The 22,101-nt window shown below is 41.3% G+C and overlaps 2 protein-coding genes across 3 annotated transcripts; both read left to right on the top strand.

Annotated features, from left to right (window-relative positions):
* Nucleotides 1-106: 106 nt before the first annotated feature.
* On the top strand, nt 107-5,556 carry Top3beta (topoisomerase 3-beta). Its single transcript, XM_043415382.1, has 13 exons — nt 107-904; nt 1,074-1,216; nt 1,292-1,486; nt 1,630-1,797; nt 1,971-2,218; nt 2,488-2,688; nt 2,793-2,997; nt 3,299-3,481; nt 3,569-3,778; nt 3,858-4,075; nt 4,282-4,506; nt 4,579-4,840; nt 5,163-5,556. The coding sequence occupies exons 1-13, from the start codon at nt 814-816 to the stop codon at nt 5,370-5,372; spliced, it is 2,559 nt and encodes an 852-aa protein (XP_043271317.1). The 5' UTR covers nt 107-813; the 3' UTR covers nt 5,373-5,556.
* Nucleotides 5,557-6,047: 491 nt separating this feature from the next.
* Nucleotides 6,048-21,851, top strand: LOC122407575 (follicle-stimulating hormone receptor). 2 transcript variants are annotated; one of them, XM_043413892.1, is made up of 13 exons: nt 6,048-7,017; nt 13,759-13,830; nt 13,961-14,032; nt 14,123-14,191; nt 14,266-14,409; nt 14,497-14,637; nt 14,711-14,776; nt 14,858-15,001; nt 15,448-15,519; nt 15,620-15,936; nt 16,155-16,289; nt 17,074-17,268; nt 17,377-21,851. In XM_043413892.1, exons 1-13 carry the CDS (start codon nt 6,737-6,739, stop codon nt 18,993-18,995), a joined length of 3,327 nt encoding a protein of 1,108 aa, XP_043269827.1. In that variant the 5' UTR covers nt 6,048-6,736; the 3' UTR covers nt 18,996-21,851. The 2 variants fall into 2 exon arrangements, with proteins under 2 accessions (XP_043269827.1, XP_043269826.1); XM_043413891.1 differs by having other exon boundaries at nt 16,095-16,289.
* Nucleotides 21,852-22,101: the final 250 nt, after the last annotated feature.

Genomic DNA, 22,101 nt, shown 5'->3' with positions numbered 1-22,101 from the left:
CTGCTCTACATAACGTTATCGTTTCTGTTGGAGTTTTTCTTTCTTTGTTACCGCTTTTTCTTATTAATTAGGATAGCAGAGATAAAAATCACTTGCGTTTCTTTATCGCGTTTGTCAATTTTTCAATTGAATCTCTATTGTGATTGAAACATGTAAAGAAAGTGATTTTTCGGGATTTTCTAATTGAATTTCGCTTTGAAACGCAATCGTCTTCGATCTTAGCTATTCCAGGATAAAATGTATTGAGCAAACTTATAAAAATTTTGAGAAACAACGAATTTTCGATATTCGGCTGTATACGAAAACTTTGTAGGGCTATAATTTTTGGATATGCATATATAATTAACATTTTTTAACCTACTTTTTTTGGAAAGCTACTTTACCAACAGCAGGTTTGACGCGTGCGTATTAATATATATATATATACAATGAGACGAAAATGAAGAGTTGGTGTTTTTTTGCCTTTTTTTATTGAGAGGATCCATGACGATGGCAGCAGCAGCCCGGGTGTGTAGTTGTGATTTGGAGTAACAATAACACATGTCGCCGGCAAAAAAGCCATCGTTGGAGGTGGAAGGAATAAACAAGATAAGTGTTGGCTTTGAATTTCGAAGCCAACAATTAGCCCATTCTGTTGCGAAAAATTCGGGAACGAAGAAAAAAGCACAAATAAGTTGTAGTATCGCGCGATATAAATTTTTGTTTAGTTGTGAATAGACTAATCAATACACGGTGTGTAATAAAATGTACAAATCTCGTATATTGTAGTAGTTAAATATATAGAGAAAATATAAGAGAAAAATTCATACAACAATGAAGACTGCTTTTATGGTAGCGGAAAAGCCCTCGCTGGCTGCTTCCCTCGCAAATATTTTGAGCAATGGACACTGTAATACGAGAAAAGGTAGGTTAAACGTAGATCCAGCATTGATTTTCTCTATCCAAATTCAAAATTTTTTAATTCAATTAAGGACGTAGATTATGGTGACCAATTGCTAAAAAGCACTCACTTTGGATGATTGAATACGTTAGCGAAATGGTTTATTACCTGATTAAAATTCAATTTACCACAGGCTTCAATGGCTCGTGTTCGGTACACGAATGGGTTGGTAACTTCATGTCTGAGGTTGTCAACTTTCGCATGACATCAGTTTGTGGGCACGTAATGAGCTTGGATTTTATTGGAAAATACAACAATTGGGACAAAGTTGATCCGGTATGTTAAAAGCTGACTATTCTAAAACAATGAACAAAAACCTGTGTTTGCCAATCTAAAATTTTGTTTCCAAAGGCTGAGCTCTTTTCTTGTCCTACCGAAAAAAAAGAAGCTACTCCAAAACTCAAGATTCCTGCATTTCTTGGCAAGGAAGGCGCTCGATGCGATTATCTGGTCCTGTGGCTCGACTGCGACAAAGAAGGAGAGAATATTTGCTTCGAAGTTATACGTGCTGTGGAGCAGGGCCACTGCGGACGCCTTGACCCAAGAGTACTTGAAATTTTGGATCTTTCTAAAATAATGTTAAACATTTTTCAAATAACAATGCACGATCGAATGCCAAGTCGCATATCATTTCATCTCTGTATCAAAAATTCAATACTTCAAACGGTTACCGTTCAATGACATTACAGAACATTTGGCGAGCAAAGTTTTCTTCGATTACGGAAAAAGACATAAAAGCTGCCCTCGCGAATCTCATCAAACCAAACGAGAACGAAGCATTGAGTGTGGATGCGAGACAGGAACTCGATTTACGAATAGGCTGTGCCTTTACGCGATTCCAAACGAAATTTTTTCAGGTTTGTCAATTGGCATGGAAATTCTCGCATTTAACATTGGTGCATGAGTCCGTTCGATTACTTTTGTGTCTCAGTGTTGAGAGCAATTTATGTTTCGGAAGGGGATGAATGTGTCCTAAATTTTAAATTAAAACTATTTCCACAATGATTTCAAAATTCTATGAATTTTCCAGGGAAAATACGGAGATTTGGACGCATCGCTCATATCTTACGGTCCTTGTCAAACACCCACCCTCGGTTTTTGTGTTCAGCGACACGACGAGATACAGACTTTCAAACCAGATCCTTACTGGGTGCTCCAGGTAACGATCAAGACTGCTGATGGCCAAGAGCTGACTACCTCCTGGGCACGCGGTCGTTCTTTCGACAAGGAAGTAGCAAATATGTTTTTGAGTCACGTGAAAGAGCACGAGGAAGCCGAGTAAGTCGCGTTGTGGATTGGCTTCGATCGAAATTCGTCCACTTTTGTTACACAAAATATGTTCAGAATACTATTTTCCGTATCCCCTCGGATTTTCTCACGATGCATCGCCATTTGTCATGAACTTGATAATTTTTGGCTATAAAAGATCGTCTGAACATTGAGCTTTTGAAGAATTATGAACAAACGGAGTACCCAGGGTCGCGAGACCCCGAAAATCATTCCTCACAATCCGAAATTCATTTTTTTCCCTCGTTTTTTCGTAACAGAGTAATCAGCGTTTTGAGCAGCGAGAAAACGAAGCCTCGACCGATAGCTCTCAACACAATCGAGTTGATGCGGGTCGCCAGTTCGGGACTTGGAATGGGACCACATCATGCAATGCAAATCGCCGAACGACTTTACACTCAGGGTTACATAAGTTATCCGCGAACGGAGACGACGTCTTATCCTCAAAATTTTGATCTTCAGTTGGTATTTTACGTCTGACTCTCTTTCGTGATCTTTCCTTCTTTCTTACGACGACCCAAAATTTGAAAGCACGTTGAAAACAATGTTGAAACCCCGTTCACAGAGCTGTGCTGAGGCAGCAACAAAGTAGTCGAGAATGGGGAGACGAGGTACGAAAAATTTTGAGCAATGGCATCAACAGGCCGAGAAGTGGACACGACGCTGGCGATCATCCACCAATAACGCCGATGAAACAAGCCTCGAGAGAAGAGTTAGATGGAGATTCATGGCGGGTTTACGATTACATAACTCGCCACTTTATCGCTACGGTGGGTCCCGCAAGAAAAAATTTTTATTTCTTCAAAATTTAGTGACGTTCAGAAGGAATAAAAAAATATTCCACCCATCGATGTTTTGCTGAATTAATTATCATTCACCGAAACGAAATATATTCTGTGCATTGGGCCGGTGTTTTTTTTTTTCATAAACTGCTCGTCAATCAATCGTTTAAAAATTGTTTTGAAAAAGTTTATTGTGAGATATTTATCGATCAAAAGAATTAGTTCGACGTAAGTCCAATGTTGTCTCAACTTTTTGATTTTAATTGAGAAATTATTTGTCATCAAACAGGTCGCAAGGGACTGTAAATATTTGAGCACAACCGTAAAATTCGAAATCGGTACCGAGACCTTCACTCTAACTGGTAATTCCCTCATGGACCCTGGTTATACAAGTCTTCTAACTTGGCAGGCTCTGGGGGCCAATGATTCTCTGCCGAATTTGAAAAGCGGTGACAGTGTCGCGATCCACGAGGTGCGAAACTAGTAAAAATTTTTAAAATTCCTTCTCTTGGCTATCTTCATCGCTGATTTAACGTTTTTTGTGATATTTTCATTCCAGGCGAAATTGTTGGAATGCATGACCCAGCCGCCCGACTATTTAACAGAATCGGAGCTTATAACGCTGATGGAAAAACACGGAATTGGCACGGACGCCTCGATTCCCGTTCACATAAATAATATAGGAACGCGCAATTACGTGACCGTTGTTTCCGGGAGAAAATTAGTTCCTACTTCCCTGGGAATCGTTCTCGTTCATGGATATCAAAAGGTACTCATTTACACTGGGCATTTTTAGCTGACCGATTCATCGCGTTAACGATTCATTATTTAACTTATTTATTTCATAGATAGATCCTGAATTGGTTCTACCAACGATGAGATCGGCCGTGGAAGAACAGTTGAATCTCATCGCTCTGGGGAGAGCCGATTTCGATGCGGTTCTTTGCCATGCCATTGAAATTTTTAAACAAAAGTTTCATTATTTCGTTCAAAATATCGAGGCCATGGACCAGTTGTTCGAAGTTTCGTTTTCACCGCTTTCAGCATCTGGCAAAGCACATTCCAGGTACGATTTCGATTTTCATGGATTTCAAGTCAATATGATGGTCGAGATATTTGCGAAAGTTCCTTCGAAAAAAATATCTGAGAGTATTCTCCACGAAATAATGAATAAAAAGTCTCTATTTATTATCTTGAAAAATGTGCTCGAGGACTTTTTGTACAGAATATGTTGACAGAGAATTTTTACACGAAATTATGATTTCAATGCAGGTGCGGCAAGTGCAGACGATACATGAAGTACATACAGCCAAAACCATCGAGACTTTATTGCACGCACTGCAACGAGACGTACAATTTGCCACAAAATGGAAACATTCGTATCTACAAAGAACTCAAGTGTCCATTGGACGATTTCGAGTTGTCTTCGTGGTCGACGGGAACCCGTGGCAAGAGTTACATCTTCTGTCCGTATTGTTTCAACAATCCGCCGTTCAGGTTCGTGCGAAAATCGTGAAATTCAACGAGAAAATGGGAGAGATTTAATAACGAGGGATTCCGTTTCTACAGGGACATGAAAAAGGGTTTCACAGGCTGCAATTCCTGCACTCATCCAACCTGCGCCCACGGACTCAATTCCAACGGATTGTGTAGCTGTCTCGAATGCGAGAGTGGAATTTTAGTTTTGGACCCTTCGGCCGCGCCCAAATGGAAATTAGGCTGCAATCGATGTGACGTTATTATTCACATGTTTGAAAATGCTCACCGAGTGAGCGTCGATAGGGATATTTGCGATTGCGGAGCTCAGCTCGTTTCCGTCGAGTACAAGCCCGTGAGTAGTCGAAACATTTTCGCTTATATAACGAAATTCGAGACCACGGAAGCAAACTCGTCTTGTGCCAACTATAAGAGAAAACGAAAAAAAACAGTCACAGTCAATTTTGAAGCGAGTCAAAACACGCTGCTGAATTTCTAATTCTTACAGATAATTTTGTCGCTCATATAAAAGCAGTTTCAAGTTTTTGACTCTTTGTAAACTGAAATGGCTTGACCGAGTTCCGAGAAAACGTGATTCATAGTTATTTTTACTGATATTTTGAGAAAGGGAAAATTTCTTTGGGAACAATAAAAAGGTAAAAACCCTCTTTTTTCAGGACAAGAGCAAACTCCCGAACGAGGCAACGGAGATGACAGGCTGCGTGTTTTGCACTCCAGCGTTCGTGCGATTGGTGGAAAAGCATCGGGCAGTGGCCTCGAAGCCAGTAACGACGAGAGGACGAGGAGGTCACGCGAAATCTCGAGCTCGGGGCAAGCCTCGTCCGCCCAAGGACAAGATGGCTCAATTGGATGGTTATTTCGTATGAAGGCTGAAATTTCGTACGAAATTTCTTAAAAAAAAATCGTGTTTTTTCCCCCTTGCACGATGAATTTGCCAATTTTGTACCAAATATTTACAAAATCTCGGTGTTTTTGTTGTCCGATTGAAAAAAAAAAAAATCAAATAAAGTAAGAAAACACGCGGAAATAAAATGTTTTGTAAACTATCCATCGTTGAAAATAGTAGCCCTAGATGATTCAGTCATAGAGCTCAAAAGCTGTAAATAATTTTTGCTCCGAGTTCGTCGGTCGGTCTTGAAACGCGCCTTTTAGCTTGTAATCACGTTCGTGACAATTGATTAATCCTTTTTTCTCTCCTCTTCCTTTTTCCGTTCTGTTATCCTCGTTGAAATCGCACGCGACGAGTAGAAGCGAGCGCGGATTTACAAAACGCACGCAAGGGCTCTCGTCGCGAATCCGGAGTTTGCCGGAGTTCCATGGATGATATAGCGGTGGCGACGTTACCGGCGCGTGGCAGTACCACTTGGACAGATAAGGAGGGGGAAAGAGGCGACGAGAGCTCTGTATTAGCAGGAAGAGGCGAAATCGATGACGTCACATGAGGGAACGCGCGAGGAGAGGGGGCGAGAGAGAAAGTTGTCGCCGATTCGGGCGGCAGGGATTCGAGTGGCGAAGAGCGGGGAGGGGGGTGAGGGTTTTGCGTACCACCCACGGGCACAAAACGGGAGAAACGAGGTGCGACCGCGGTCTGGTCCTGGTCAACGGGCACGCAGTAGCCTCGAATCGAGTGAGCGAGCGAGTCGAAAAAATTAGTGGCCAGGTTTTTTCAAGCTGAATATCTGGGAGGGAAAAGATTCGCGGTAAAACCAAAATCGAAGGAGCGAAGAAAATTGATTGAAGGGGGATGAGTCGTCGTCGGGGGGCGGAGGTTGACAGTCAACCGGGAGACTCGGAACTCGGAACATCAATAACAACTGGAAAAGTGTGCATAATATAGGGCGCGCGTAATAATGTTTCGAGTTTGCGAACAATTCGGTCGTCGCAATCGTTCAACAAGGTGCGAATCGCAAGAGCCGGCGGCGGTTGACAATGAGGAAGAGCAGGAAGAAGAGGAGAATGTTGACAATCGTGATGAAAAGTATAATTATTATTATCGTCGGTAGTGATAATAATGTGCGGGTTGAAACAAGTGCCGGAAGGTACGAGAACGCTTGTTCGGACGTACGATCCGAGTAAAGCGATCTCCGGCGAAACGTGACACGTACTACGAGAGAACAACAAGAGCGTTTCGTGTCTCGCATCAGGTGTCAGAAGTGCGCGTCGATTAGTCGAACACGAGGGAGAGAGTGAAAAACGACAAGAAAAAAAGGGGTAAGAAATTGTCGGAAGCATGTGGAGAAGGCTTTCGGCTCGGGGATTGTTGACGCTCATCGGGACCGTGACTCTTCTCGATGGAGGAGGCGGCGCCGCCAGCCTTCTCGATCGTCCGACGACCTCCTCGGCCACGACGACGATGACGACGACCAGGCTCATTGAAAACGGATGCCAACTCCATTGTCTCGGCACCGATTCCCGCGCTATTCTCATCTGTCGATCTATCGGTCTTGACTCCGTCCAACGATCTATTGACTCTCCGTCGCTCCTTCCTTACATCTCCAATCTCACTAAACTGTAAGTCCATTTCGATTCGCTGCTCACGCTCTTTCACCATCGAAGTACACTCTCGGGTCAAAGGGACCCAGTAAGACGCTCAAATTTTCAACTTTCCGGTCCAACGAAATGAACGAAATAAAACATTTTTAATGCCCCAATTTTTTTCCCTCTCCCATTTGCAATTGACAGCTTTTCAACCTACAATTACAAATGTTTTCCCCTCAAACGTTATTTTTCCGCCATTTTCGTAAAATTCATTTTTTTCGAGTTCCGACCAAAAGTCCTGGGTCATGAAAAATCGTATAAATTGCCGTGGAGCGTAATTTCAACATTTTTCATGAACATTTTAGACTCGACATTTACTTTTTTCGAATCGCTGCCAATCTCCGACTGACTTTCGAGTCCGAGCGACCCGAAAAAGTACGAATTTGCAAGATTTTTCTCAGCGAAATTTCTTCGTTAGCTCTAACAGTTTTTATTGCGATAAAATATTGAGCGTAAGAGCTAGCAGAGCCGGACGGGTCTCGCAGACTCGGAGAATTGAATAAGCCATAAAAATCTCCGAATAAGGGAAGAACTGTATTTGCAAAACAAAGTCTATCGATGAGAAAATGCCATAAAATTTGTCGCAGCTGACAAGTCGTTGAAAAAGCTTCCGAAATTCCGGAAATCGATCGATCGCGGATTTATTCAGTCGCTTTTGGAAAAATTTTCGATTCGTAGTGTTACAAGGCTCGTAATGAGCGAACTGTCTTAAAAGAGTAACGTTGAGTTATTCGTACGCGTGACAAGGATGTAACGAGAGAGGCTCTCTCGGCTCGTAGGCGTACGTGCTTGGATTTAATGTCGCGATTCGTTTGAATTTCATCACCGGTTGACGCGGCATTCCGCTGTTTAGTTTCGACAGTCACGCAATCCAACTGCCGAAACTTTCATGTGTTTTGTGTCCATTTTAAATCTCTTCTCTCGCGATTGCACGTCGTTGCACTTACGCCCGATCGAACCAAAGTTCGATAAACGTTGCGAGACCCATTCACTAGGGAATGAAAAGCTCTCGCACTGCCACAAAAAATAACCGGGACGATCCTCATCCGTTTTGTTCTCTTTGCGCTTGTAGCTCTATTTATAAGCGTTGGGGGAACACGCCGCCGGAGTTCCATCCCTGAATTTCTTCGGAGATAAATTCGCAAATGGAATAATCGAGACGGAAATTCCCTTCGGTTTCACCACGCTCCGAATCTCACTCGAAAAACTTTCGTTGCCTCGGGACTAGACTCGCGCACGGCTCCCAGTATGACAATTAAACTCGACACATTTTAAGTTACCTTCGGATTCAGATTACGCTCAGCGACCCCTCCGAGTCGCAACGGCGTCGACTCTCAACGCACGTGACGACGCCGAAGTTTCCAACGTTGGAGATGACGCTGAAGTTTCCAACGTTGGAGTCCAACGAAATGATCGAAAAAAACTCTTAAATAATTCCAGTAATTCTCCTATTTTGTTCCCTGCCAAATTTGCGATTCGTAGTTTTTCAAGCTGCACCAACGATTCGTGAAATAAAAAATTTTGGTGAATTAAAAACGCTTCTTTCGTTCATTTCGTTAGACTCCAACGTTGGAAACTTCAGCGTCGTACGTTGGAGTCCAACGAAATGAATGAAAATAATATGATTTATCCATCAGTTTTTTATTTCCCGAATCATAATTGTGTAAATTGAAAAACTACAAAGTATTAATTTGACAGGAAATAAATTGGAGAATTACTGGAATTATTGGACAGTTTTTTAGATCATTTCGTTGGACTCCAACGTTGGAAACTTAAGCATCATCGCACGTGTCGAAGCTCACCTTCCCGTTGTGCCTTCATTTTCACTCTGTACTAAATTTTCACCCTCGACGAAACCAGTTTATTTTTTTCCGCCTAAATACGTTACTTCGTGGCGTTTTTTTTTGAGAGTCGTGGGCGAGGGACCCGGGTCTTAAGGGGGTTCCTTATCGGGCTGAACAAGACGATAAGCGCCCTCGCGTGTTTGACGGCGATTTAGCGTTCTGGGAAATTTGAAAAATTATAAAAAAGGGCGAAATTTCACTGGCTTCTCCGGTGCCAAAACTCTACGTAATTGCGAGTGAGCTCGATCGGTCAAAGAATGGCTACGTAGAACCGTAACTAGGGACGTTTATCACAGAATGAAACTGTCGTCGTAATTTTTTCTGATTTTTTTCGAAATAATTAAATTTTTCCAATGACTATCGAATTTTGTTTTTTTAATTATCATTCTTTTTCAACTTTTAAGGTTCTTGGTACATCCTAGAAGATTTTCAAGGTGGAGTTATTAGGAATGAGCTGAGTTAAGGGAACATTTTTTTGTTATGGAAAAAAGAATAGAAAGCGGGAAGATCTCGCTTTGAAAATTTCAGAGAACTTGTAGAAAATGTCAAAGTTTCTTATGGAGAAAAGAGAAAAACAATAAAAAAATGGCAATCATCCAAAAATTTTCGTTTTTTATCTAAATTCTCAAAAAATACGTTGAGGATGGATTTGTATGACCTTTTTATATTTATTTCTGAAAAGTACGTTCGAAGACAAAACTTAAAAAAAAAACGTCGCAAATAGTTAATTTTCGAAGGCGTCATGTCAATTTGAACAAAAATATCGCCATTTTTTTGAAAAATTCATAACTATTTTTGGGCGAGGAAAACAAATTTGAAAAAATTCTGAAAAATTTCTTTGGTACAGTAGAAAAAGATAAAAAAGTTTCCGCCAAATCGAAAGAGGTTAATTTGGCCTGGAATGTCCCATTTTTAAAAAACTTTTCGAAATCGATTTCGAGAGAATTTTGCGATGCACAATTCGGCGATTTTCCGTGCTATCGCGGGCATGGGATTTTGTGACCTTTCAAGAGCTCTGCAATTTCCTCTATTCAAGCGTTTTATTTCAATCAAAAAACGCGATGATTCGCGAAATGAATTTGACGATTTTTTCTGGATCAAAATTCTTCTTCCAAATTCCATATGAAATTGCAAAATGTGCTGAAATTTGGTGATCGAAAACATAAAAAAGAGAAAATTAAACCAAAGAATTCCAAAAATAACGAATCAATCTCGTGCGAGGGAGAAGGATCGTCTGATTATTTTCTTAACGATAATTTTTCAACAAACGATCATTTTTGCAAATCGATTTCCATCAACGTCCGTATAATATTCCGAAAAAATAATTTTCAATAACTTTTTTCTTTCAAATTCCTGAATTGAAGCGATTTCAAAAACTAACAAAAAATGCATGAACCACGTTAAAATACGTTCTCAATGTCACCCAAAAATCTTGCGTACTCTTGACGTTGATGCGAATTTAATGGAGCAATTTTTTTCGGAAATACAACTTTGAATCCTTCAATATTGATTGATCTTTAAGGTAGATCATGCCCATAGAACCGTATTTTATGGGTGTCTAAATTGGGTCGATTTCTACTTTCCAATTAAACATATAATCACTCTAAATTAATGTCAGAGTTATTAATTCAAAATAATAAATACATTTTCCCATCTTATTTTTTGGCGACTGAAATTACAAGTCATTAATTAAACGGGGATCCATCACTGACTGAACCCCAAATTTTGTTCGTCCCTGGCTAAAGTACTACAGTTTTTTTTATGTAAAAAATCGCTTTAGAGAGCGCAAAGGGAAATGGATAAAAAAAAGTATTAATAAAAAGACAGAACGCTATGACAGGAATGGGCCAAGCCAAGAATAAGAAACTAAAAACCGAAATGAGCAAATGTGAGGTTACGAGTGCTCGTGTTACCAATTTCGTTCAATCTTTAATGCAATATAATCTTTATTACTAGTAATCGTCTCGAGTTTTTTCCAGACCTTCATTGTTATTGTGTACTTTTTCATAAACTTTGTAATGAGCGTTCAATCGTTATATGGAAAGGTAAACGATTTTTAACGCATAACCATGTGTATTTTTTTCATATTTAAACACGTTTATCTCAATAACCAATAAGACGAACCCTTTAAAATTTGATATGCGTGTCAGTCTACCACCTGTATTTAAATTCTCTTTAAATATCAAGACTTTCTTAATAAAATCGTTTCGTCGATGAACTACCTTAATTTTGATCTTAATGTTAGGCTCAAATGAAACAAAACATGTAAAACCAATGGAAAAAGTGCGTTAAAACCTCACTGTCTAAGCTGAGCCATATAATTCGACGATTTGTAATAGACCAACTGCCTTAAGGAGGTTGGATCGCGACGATACAATATTGCCATGCTAAACCATGCTGAAAACATAAAAAATTTCAAAAAGTTCAGAATTTTATAAAATTTGGTCAACATATTCTTTAGTGCCAAATTTGACAATACAAATTTTTTAAGATTTTTCTTCTACACAGTTATCGAGTAATTGATCACCAAAGTTCACGTGTATAAGCATAGCGTTTCCGTATATATAGCTATAAATTCCACGACGCTGAAGTTTGCAACGTTGAAGTTCAACGAAGTGAACGAAAAAAAGATTTATAATTCATTATTTTATTATTTCACGAATTATTGATGTGGCTTAAAAAATAACGAATTGGAAATTCGGCAGGGAAGAAAATTGGAGATTTACTGGAATTATTTGAGAGTTTTTTTAGATCATTTCGTTGGACTCCAACGTTGGAAACTTCAGCGTCATTAAATTCCGGGCATAAGAAATCTGCTTTAATGCGTAATTACTCGATAACTAAGCAGAAGAAAATTTTGAAAAAATTTGTGTCTTCGCACTTGATGCTGAAGAACATTATCACCGAATTTGATCAATTTCTTAATATTTAGACTTCGGTACCGAAACTCCTTAATGCGTATAATTACTCGATAACTAAGTAGAAGAAAATTTCGAAAAAATTTGTGTCTTCGCACTTGATGCTGAAGAACATTATCACCAAATTTGATGAATTTCTTACGACGCTGAAGTTTGCAACGTTGGAGTTGAACGAAATGAACGAAAAAAAAATGTATAATTCATTATTTTATTATTTCACGAATTATTGATGCGGCTTAAAAAATTACGAATTGGAATTATTTGAGAGTTTTTTTAGATCATTTCGTTGGACTCCAACGTTGGAAACTTCAGCGTCATAATTTCTTAATATTTAGACTTCTCTACCGAAACTCCTTAAACTTCACGTGTATAAGCATAGCGTTTACATTCGCACAGTTATGCAACTCGTGCATAAGAACTCCGATTTAACGCTCAATTATTCGATAAGCATGTGGTAAAAAATTTGGAAAAAAATTGTATTTGTATACTCTATGCGAAAGAATGTTATCACCAAATTTAATGACATTCAGATTATTTTGATTTCGTTATCCAACCTCCTTAATGCAAGTAAACTCATTATCGAAAAAACGAACAATTTCCAATTCGCCATTCCAATTATCCTAAATTCCAATTCGTAGATATTTTTAACCCTCACAATTGTATCGTGAAATAAAAAATTGGAGTTGAACGGCGGAATAACAACTGTCCTCTTCACGGCTCTGCTCAAAAACAACGCTGCTCCTAACAGCTCTGCTCTCAAATTTGAAAATCAATATGTCTCCTCTCGCGTCATTAATTTTCTGTGTTTATCCGCCTAGAAATGTTAAAGAGTAGAGACGTGATTCATACATAAAATAAACATCTTCGGAGTGGAAATTTTATCGAATAGATTTGTAAGAGTCGAGTCGTGTTGCAGCAAGTCAACAATTCTACTCTCAGTAATGTATTCAATAAAATTTCTCCTCTAAATACCTGCTCAAAGAGCGGAATTTTTATCGCGTAGAGTTGTGACGATGTAGTTGCCAGTCCGCTCCTTTAACAACTGCGGATCTGAGTAGAGAACGTCCACCCTCTTTAACGTATCTACTCCGGTGTGATATTTAATCCCCAATATCTCTGCTCATGATGATTTCAGAACGTATCTCATCACGAGTAGAGATATTAACCCTCTCAGACCGAGACCTATTTCGCGTTGACGGAAAATGATTCCCTTTATAATTTTATCTCAAAATACTTTCTAGTTTCCGAATCGACTGTGACATTTCGGTTTTTTTGTTGGGAAATATGAATTTTTGAATGTTCGCTGCGCGCAGCACCAGGTCCTTGGGGAGCAAAATCAGGAAAATTTACGAATGAATCTAGCACCGAATACCTTAAATAAATCATATTAGCTTCCCTTTGAAAGGAAATAACGATTGGAGTACGAAAAAAAATTTTATACCCACTTTTCTTTTGCGATAACTAAAGCACCTTTTCACGCACAACGCCAGCTCAACATGAAACGCCGACTTCATATTGATATTTCGATGAGTTAAAGCAGTCTATCTCTTGGTTTAGGAGTATCTAAAGTGCAATCTAACCTTGCTTCATGGAAATAGGCAGTTAGAACCCCGGCCTTACTGACCGATGCAGTTTTATTGGGCCTGGAAGCGCGTGTTGCGTAGAAGCAACATACGCTCCGAGAGGGTTAAAGATCATGGATTTTACGTTAGTAGACGCAGAGATGTTATGAATTTCGGAGTAAAGATTTTAAGAGGAGAGTTCTTTTTGAATAGAGCCAGGACGGTTGTTATTCTGCCAGTTGAACTCCAAGCTTGGAAACTTGAGCGCGACGGAATACTCGAAAATGTGTTCCGAATGAAAAGATTCGGCAAATGAGAAAATTCGTACGATAAGGAGCTCGATCCTCGAGTTATTTGACGACATTGCCTCTGAATTACGATCCATTGCAGCGACTTGACGAGCAACAACATCACGCGCATTCCCGCCCACGCCTTTCAACGCTTGGCCAATCTCGAAATTCTGTGAGTCGACGTTCGATACGTTTCTATTATTCGTCCCCAGCGAGTGGGCGCCTCTGCGTTCTTCTTTTTTACTGTTTCGTCAAAATGCCTTGATCTTTTTGTTCCATATAATGAACAACGACGGGGACAGATTGCTGCGACGGAATCGTCTGAGTCGGATCGATCCTGGGGGGTTCGCCGGTTTAGCAAGCTTGCGGATTTTGTAAGTATCGACGGCGAACTATTTTTCCAGAATTTTTACTTTTCCCGTGAGAGCGTGATTTTATTGAAATTCTTATGATTTTTCAAACAGGGAATTGGACGACAACGATTTGCTGGATATTCCCGAAGCTCTCGGGGGCCTGAAAAGCTTGGAGGATCTGTAAGTGTTCCGTATGCGTGCCTTCCACATATTTCGTAATTTCAATATGCCCGAATATCCTCCATTTCGTACAGATCGATATCGAACAATGGGATAACGAGGCTGAGGGAGGATGCTTTCGGTGCTTGTGGAAACCTCGCTTCGCTGGATCTCCGAGGCAACCCTATGAAGGAGACGAGCGAGGGGACTTTTCGGAATTGCCGGAAACTTCGAAAGCTGTAAGTCCCTGAAATGCCGGAGGAAACTCGAATTTCGTGCTGTTTTTTTTTTTTTTTTTTTCTCAAACGAAACTCTTTCTGCCGCAGGATCCTCTCGGACGTAAAAGGCCTTACGGCGTTTCCGAATCTCAACGGCACCGAGTCCCTCGAACTGCTCAGACTCGACCGATCTTCCCTTTTTCGAGTCCCGGACGATCTCTGTCGACGCTGCCCGAAAATCAAGAGTCTGTACGTTTCGGGAAATCCCCTTCGACGCTCCAAACACTCCTTCCAATTTAATCCCCCACTTTTCTCCTTTCAGAGACATCAAGTCGAACCGCTTGACGAGCGTGCCCAATCTTCGAGAATGCACGAATCTCCGGGTCCTGTAAGTCTCTCGTTCAGCCCGCGCGCTATTCACCTTCTTTTTCCAACGGCCTGAAATATTCGTCGCTTTTTTCTTCCGCAGAGATCTGGCGAGTAACAGAATCACTTCCCTTACGGGCCAGCCCTTTGCCAATCTTCGGTCTCTCCATGATCTCCTGCTCTCGAACAACGAGCTTCGAACGATCCCGCGTGACGCCTTCGTCGGACTCTCCCGTCTTCAAATATTGTAAGCTCCTCAAAACTTGTCAGCGCGACTAAAAGTAAAAGCAGTTTTTCAATATTTCACGGATCTTTCAGTCATTTTGGTATCCGTGACAAATAAAGGTGAAAAGACGCGATAAAAATAGAGCTTGGAACGATGAAGGCTCTCCAACAATTTCGTTCCCTACCGAATTCGCAATGCGTAGTTTTTCAAGCTACACCAATGATTTCGTGAAATAAAAAAAAAAAGCAAATTACAAATGTTTATTTCGTTAAATCCGTTAGAGTCGAAGGTTGCAAGCTTCGCCGTCGTAACTTGGAAAAATCAGAATACTTGAATTATTGGGAAGAAAAAAAATGATGGATGAACGAATGAGAATAGTGGAACGAAAATGTAGTCGCTTGTTTGGAATTCTAAGGAATTTTCATTCGAAAACCCAGAAAAAAATGTAACTTTCGGAATCATTACAGAGATTTGGAAAACAACGGAATCGAGGAGATCGATCCGGAGGCCTTTCGGGAATTTCGGAGATTGGAGGATCTGTGAGTCACGCGTTTACCGCCGGAAGCGAGAGTCCGAAGCCCAAGACGTGTCCGGGCTGATTAAAAAGCTTATTTTTCTCTGTTTCTACCCGTCCGTTAGGAATCTCGGTAACAACGTTTTTCCGACGCTTCCGGTGCACGGGCTTTCGGGACTTTTGCACTTGAAAACTTTCAACAACCCGGCATTGCGGGAATTTCCACCCCCGGAGCGCTTTCCAAGAGTGCGGACGATGCTCCTCTCGTACGCCTATCACTGCTGCTCTTTCATTCTCGAAGAGTCGCAGGAGAGCGGCCAGGTTGACGGAGACGCTGACGTCGTTCGAGTCCCCGTTCGGGAATCGGTCCTTTTTCCAACTGACAACGAATTCGACATGAATCTTTGGAACTCTAGTCTTACCGACATTTGGCCTCAATTGCGTGAGTATATTCCAAGCTTTGGGCTTAGACTCGTTTTTGCGATTCAACGAACCGAGACAAAGAGCCAAAGGGTTTGCGTCCACGTAGAAATAATACGAAAAAAATCGAAGAAAATTATCATTTCTCAAACAACAACGATAATGTGTCTGTCGTTTTAGACAATTTGAGCACCAAATTCGGCTCACAGATAAATGAACTTTGGGACAACTTTGGTTCAGATTTTACCTATCCCGGTAACCTGCCGTCCTACGTCGACGATTATTTCGAGGATGAAGAAGGCCCGGCTCGCCCTGGCTCCCCAACCGGTCCCGCAGTCAAGCCGAATTCACCTGTACACTGTCTGCCGCAGCCGGGTTTGTATTTCTATTTCAATCTTTTTTAGACTCCGTTTTTTTTCTATTTTTCAGGTCGTTTTTCATGTTTTTCAAATATTCCGTTTCGTATATTTTTATTCGTTTTATTCTCAGACCATTTATTCACTTTTAAGTTACATTTAGAACGAATTTTGACAAAAATCCATAACCCGAGAAATGGACACTAGTTTAAAGCTTCGCGTGGTCACCAGGGTTCAAAGTGATCCCAAGCGCAACTTTAATCTAGAGATTACAAATTATCGGCACCCGAGGAAGCTGGTTAAACCATTTCCAGAGTTATGATTTTTTTTTTAGTGAAAAATGGTTTTTTCTTAAACATGGTCTCGCTGCTGATTTTCTTTTGCCATTTTGAAAATTGGATAAAAACTTTTTTCCATTATACTATTATTCGGAAAGGTTTAAACTAATATTTTATAATTTTATGTGTCCTTCGGAACGATACTGACAACACGGCAGACGATTAAACATGGCTGGGGTCATTCCGACCCCGCGTGACCAGCGCGTTTTTCCTAAAATATCTGACCACGGAGGGTCGATCAGTATAACAGAGACAAAATCAATTTAATTCACACGGAAAATAAAAAATGTCTCGAAAAAAATGAAATAACAATAAAAAAATAAAATCCCAGTAGAAAAAAAATCCAAATTTACCTCTTCATCTTCGACTGCTTTGTTTACTCACTAAATTCTTTCTCAGTATTGAAAGTATAAAACAAAGGTGGAAAAAGCTTTGATTTTTCATTAGATGCGATTCGTGTTTCAGGACCGTTTTTGCCTTGCCAGGATTTGTTCGACTGGTGGACTCTCAGATGCGGAGTTTGGGTAGTATTCCTTCTGGCAATGCTCGGCAATGGTACAGTCGTTTTCGTGATAGTGTTCGCTCGGAGTAAAATGGACGTGCCGAGATTCCTGGTGTGCAATTTGGCAGCTGCAGACTTTTTCATGGGCATTTATCTGGGTAAGTTGAGAATTGTTTAACTCAAAAAATAAAACGTTCTTATAAGGAGATTTCTCTCCGTATAAGTGGGAAGAAGCAAGCTGTTAAATAGTTTTTTCGAATCCTCAGGCCTTTTGGCGGTCGTGGACGCTTCGACCCTGGGCGAATTTCGAAAATACGCGATACCTTGGCAGATGTCAGCGGGCTGTCAGCTCGCTGGGTTTCTTGGAGTGCTCAGTTCGGAGCTGAGCGTTTACACTTTGGCGGTGATCACGTTGGAGAGGAATTACGCGATAACACACGCGATGCACCTGAACAAGAGACTCTCGTTGAAGCACGCTGGTTACATAATGAGTATTGGTTGGATATTCGCGCTTACGATGGCGACGTTGCCGCTTTTGGGAGCCTCGGATTATCGAAAATTCGCGATATGTCTTCCGTTCGAGACGAGTGGTTCGGCCTCCCTCGGCTACGTGGTTTTCCTGATGCTAATCAACGGGGTAGCTTTTCTCATATTGATGGGTTGTTATTTGAAGATGTACTGCGCGATTCGCGGCTCCCAGGCTTGGAACTCGAACGATTCTCGGATCGCAAAGCGCATGGCGCTCCTCGTCTTCACCGATTTCTTGTGCTGGTCGCCGATCGCCTTTTTTTCTCTAACCGCGACGTTCGGTTTACAGTTAGTTTCCCTCGAGCAGGCGAAAGTCTTCGCCGTATTCGTACTTCCCTTGAACTCTTGCTGCAACCCCTTCCTCTACGCCATACTGACGAAGCAGTTCAAGAAAGATTGCGTGCTCATTTGCAAGGCGATCGAGGAGTCCCGTGTGACTCGGGGCATCGGAAGATGCAGGCACAGCTCAAATTTCAGTAATCGCCAAACCCCGGCCAATACGAATAGCCTGGTGGATCGGTCGTCCCGCGATAACAACAACCCCCCGGTGACGAGCGGCGGGTGCGAGGCTGCCGCTGGCGGCGATCAGCTCATCGGTTGCACGTGCAACGCCCGGCTCGTCGAGAGCAACGAGATTCCCAGACGCGCTACCCGACAACAAACGCGTCCCGGGGACGGGGAACAGCATCGGCATCTCCGAGGGGGTCTCGTCGTCGATTGGTGGCGCAGCGCCGGAGGCGGTTGGTGTCCCTGCTGCGTCGGAGAACGTCGAGGACCCCGGCACGAGCGTAACGATCAATACGCATACAGAATCGCCGAGATTCAGCAGAAGCAGCACAAAAGAGCATCCTCCGTATCTTCGAGCGACAACTTTTCCTCCTCGCGATCGGACTCCTGGCGCCATCAAGCCCGACACCACTGCGGAATTCCTCTCAGGCTTCTCGACCCGAAAAGACGCGCTTCCTCTTGGCTCGTCACCAGAAAACCTTCCCAAGACTCGAATCTCAGCTCCTCGAGGAACGACTCCTCGGGCTCCGCCACCACCGCCAGCACCAGCACCTGGAGGATCTCCAGGTCCAGTGCTTCCCTCGACGCTAATGCCGCAGCCGCAGCCGCGGTCGCCAGACCTTTGAGGCCCAAGCCTCGACTCACGAGACAACTCGCCATTCAAGACGAACCCGAACTCGCCCTTCCTGGCTCTCCCTCCAGACTAGCCGTCAGACTTCTCGCCACTATACCCTCCGCCACGGAGATGAGCGACCAACAAGACGACGACTCCCTTCTCCTCGGACCTTCCGTCTCCCCGCCCCCGCCCCCGCCGCCCTTACCGGCTCACCCTTCAGCGCCTCCTTCTTAAGACGCAATCTACAAGGAACGCACAGTGTTTTCCGTGCGCTGACTGCCCGCGTCCTCGAACCCTCACCACGTTAGTATTCTCATGAACAATCGCAAGACTGATGACCCCGCTCCCAATCGATTTTTCGATGCAGCACATTACGCGGAAACTCGAAACTACTCGGAATTTTCTGTCGTCTACGTTTCCGAACAATTTATTATTTTCAATGCATTTTGACCTTGGACTCTCCCAACGGAAGAGGAAACGACCCGAGCTATTTCAGTGGAAACATTTTTTCGCTTTTCCTCCGAACTTTCATTTCGTTTTATGGAGTTTTTATGATGAAACCTCGATCCATGTGACTTTATCGTTCGTCATTCTCTTCGTTGATGCCGAGAAGATATCCACCGTTTTTTTGAGTTCGTTGCAGAGTTCACGTTCGCAAAAATATATCGCAGGGGTCCAGGGTCAATGTGTTACGAGGCTTTTGTCTCCGGAGTTTTTATTTATCAAGTTAGTTGGGAAAATTGTATCGGAAGAATGCGCGATTGGAACGCACCGATAACTGCCGAAAATAGTCGAAGTAGTTTACGACCTCGTTATAAAGTTCTCGGTGGATTAAAAGCAACTTTGACGAGACTAATGCGAAGAGCAACGAAAATTGTTCGCTCCGGTTTAGCAAATTTCGAAACGACTGCGAAATGTCGATTTCACAGAGCAATTTGTTTTTATTCTAACGATCGTTGATCCACCGAGATTTTATATGAAAATGTCACAATTTTACCATGATACAGCGCCGTTATCAACGAATCAAAAGTTTTAACATTCGCGTACCCTCCCCCAGCGTATCGTGAGCATTCCAAAATACAAAAATAATCCAGTACACTCGAGAGTGTACGGAATTTTCGGAGGAAGAAAGGCAACGCGGATTTTTTCGCCATTCGATTCCATCTTTTTTGCCAGTTTACCGCTGCCTCTTGTACAAACACTAAAAAACAAAATAACGTCACTAGTTGCGCACGTGCGCAAGAATCTGCTAAAATCTTCTATAGATCTCTATATTCAACATATACTGTAATGAGATAATTGTTCAAAGTTATATATATATTTTCATTACTCGAATCAACGACGCGAAACTACTGCCAACTAATATAGCGATATTTCAATGTATAAATATTTAAATAGATGACGTAGCGTACTAAAAGTTTAAACGACTCTCGCATTGGGTACAAAATCGTATAACTTTCACATTGCGATCGATTTATTTGACTGTTTTTAGGCGCACGAGAAATTCTCTCAATTCCCTTCATCGAACGAAATGTATTGAAATTTATTGTTTCACATTGTCGCGAGGCTGTCGTTGTCATAGCTTGCTAAGTAAAACTGAAGGAAAGCGAAACTGGAAAATTGAGTGGAACTCGAAAGCTGCAAGTGATTTTATTTCCACTAGCACAATTCATTGAGTAACGATTGAACAAAAATGTAATTCATTTATCCATTGAATTTCGTTTGTTTCGAGCCACAACTCCAATTTTCCCCTTCCGTTTGCCACAGTGTCGCGAAAGCGGGATAACGCAATTCCCAGAAAGTTTTCTCCGGGGACTTTCTTTCGAGTATTTATCCACAAATTCATCGCAGGGGATAAGAGAAAGCTCGTGCAGACTGCATTTTTTGCGTACACCCTGCGCCACTCTTCGAACATATAAATATACATAAATAATATACACTTTGTGCAATAGATGATTTTTAATATATTTACAAGAATGGCATGTGCGTAAAATAGTATATAAACACGTCGATAAAAACAGTGCGAAATATTTATTATATTTATTGAAAAAATGGACGAAGCGCGATAACAGTTTGAAATCGCCCGATATCGCATTATCGTAAATCTATAAGTTCTGTTATACATATACACCTAACAGACTGGATCCATGACAATGTTTTCATTACATCGAGCCCGCGGATGCGCGTAGCGCACAGTTTTTTTACACAATTTATTGCTCCTGTCTCCATATTTACGCGCGTTATTTATCTCTACGTACGATTTTTTATAGAGATTTATATAAACATGTAGAATCGACCCGTGTCCAGCAGCAAAACATGTGTGTATATAAATATATGAACGATATTATTCCGCGTACACTGGGTGAAGGTGACCTGACGATGTTTCATCGCTGCAGTCGCTTTTAAGAGATGAAATATGTTGCAGATTAAAAAGTTTTCATTTTTTTCCTAACGCGTCATCGAACGATGCAAAATAACGAATGTGCTCGTACATTAAAAATAGGAATAACTTATTTTTTGAGAGCGAAGTGAAACAGTACAATGACAAGAAACTATTGTAATCGCGAGCATCGACGGTTTTAGGAAAAACTTTAGTGATGGTGGGCTCGATAGCGTATGGCACACTTCGATTGAAAAAAATGTTGAGATTTTATCAGAGTCGAGAATAATAAACGAGAAGGGAAGAAACGACGTTTTGTCCTAAAGAGCCGATTTCTTTTCGAATCGTTCTCTCGAAAATGAGAAATGCGAATCGGCACTCGGGTTTTTGCCACACGGAGATCGTACCTGTCTAAGCTCCATAATGTTGTTTGTATGGAAGATAATCCTATGCCAAGAAATAGATATTTATATGGAGATTGTTTGCAGCGATGGTTTTATTCGGTCCTTCAGTTTTTCAGATGACATTGTTTCTCTTTGAAAAAATGCCATTTCGAGAAAAAACTTATTGAGAATTTTAAATAACTTTCAAATTTAGATACAAATTTTTGTTCACTATTGCCACCAAGAGGACAAACGATTCCTGGCAGTTTTTATATTGTATTCTAAACGACGATGTTAATCGAATCCTAATAAAAAATATATGCTGAATTCATTGTTAATGTACACACCGTGCTGGGAAATTTCGAGTTTGATCGATAAATCAAGGAATTTGATTTACGTGCAAAAAGTTTTTTTCCAACGTCTTAAGTGGCTATTTTGTATTTTCGAGTTTGCTTCGGCTTTCTAAGGGTCTATTAATTAATTATTTTCATTAATTTCAATTAATTAGCTACCGCCTATTTTCTTAGTAATTAACAACAGACTGAATTTTAGTGAGAGTATAGGTTCGGTTCGACGA

This window comes from Venturia canescens, chromosome 3 (assembly GCF_019457755.1).
Source record: "Venturia canescens isolate UGA chromosome 3, ASM1945775v1, whole genome shotgun sequence".
NCBI classification, from domain to species: domain Eukaryota; kingdom Metazoa; phylum Arthropoda; class Insecta; order Hymenoptera; family Ichneumonidae; genus Venturia; species Venturia canescens.
Note: the sequence above shows the minus strand (reverse complement) of the source record. Positions and strands in the feature narration are given on the sequence as shown.

Excerpts from the sequence above, each read along its gene's own strand:
- Top3beta (XM_043415382.1), top strand. The coding sequence starts at position 814 with ATGAAGACTGCTTTTATGGTAGCGGAAAAGCCCTCGCTGGCTGCTTCC. Across the intron at positions 1,217-1,291 it reads ATTGGGACAAAGTTGATCCG|GCTGAGCTCTTTTCTTGTCC; the intron begins GTATGTTAAAAG and ends TTGTTTCCAAAG. Across the intron at positions 4,076-4,281 it reads TCTGGCAAAGCACATTCCAG|GTGCGGCAAGTGCAGACGAT; the intron begins GTACGATTTCGA and ends ATTTCAATGCAG.
- LOC122407575 (XM_043413891.1), top strand. The coding sequence starts at position 6,737 with ATGTGGAGAAGGCTTTCGGCTCGGGGATTGTTGACGCTCATCGGGACC. Across the intron at positions 14,033-14,122 it reads TTAGCAAGCTTGCGGATTTT|GGAATTGGACGACAACGATT; the intron begins GTAAGTATCGAC and ends TTTTTCAAACAG. Across the intron at positions 16,290-17,073 it reads ACACTGTCTGCCGCAGCCGG|GACCGTTTTTGCCTTGCCAG; the intron begins GTTTGTATTTCT and ends TTCGTGTTTCAG.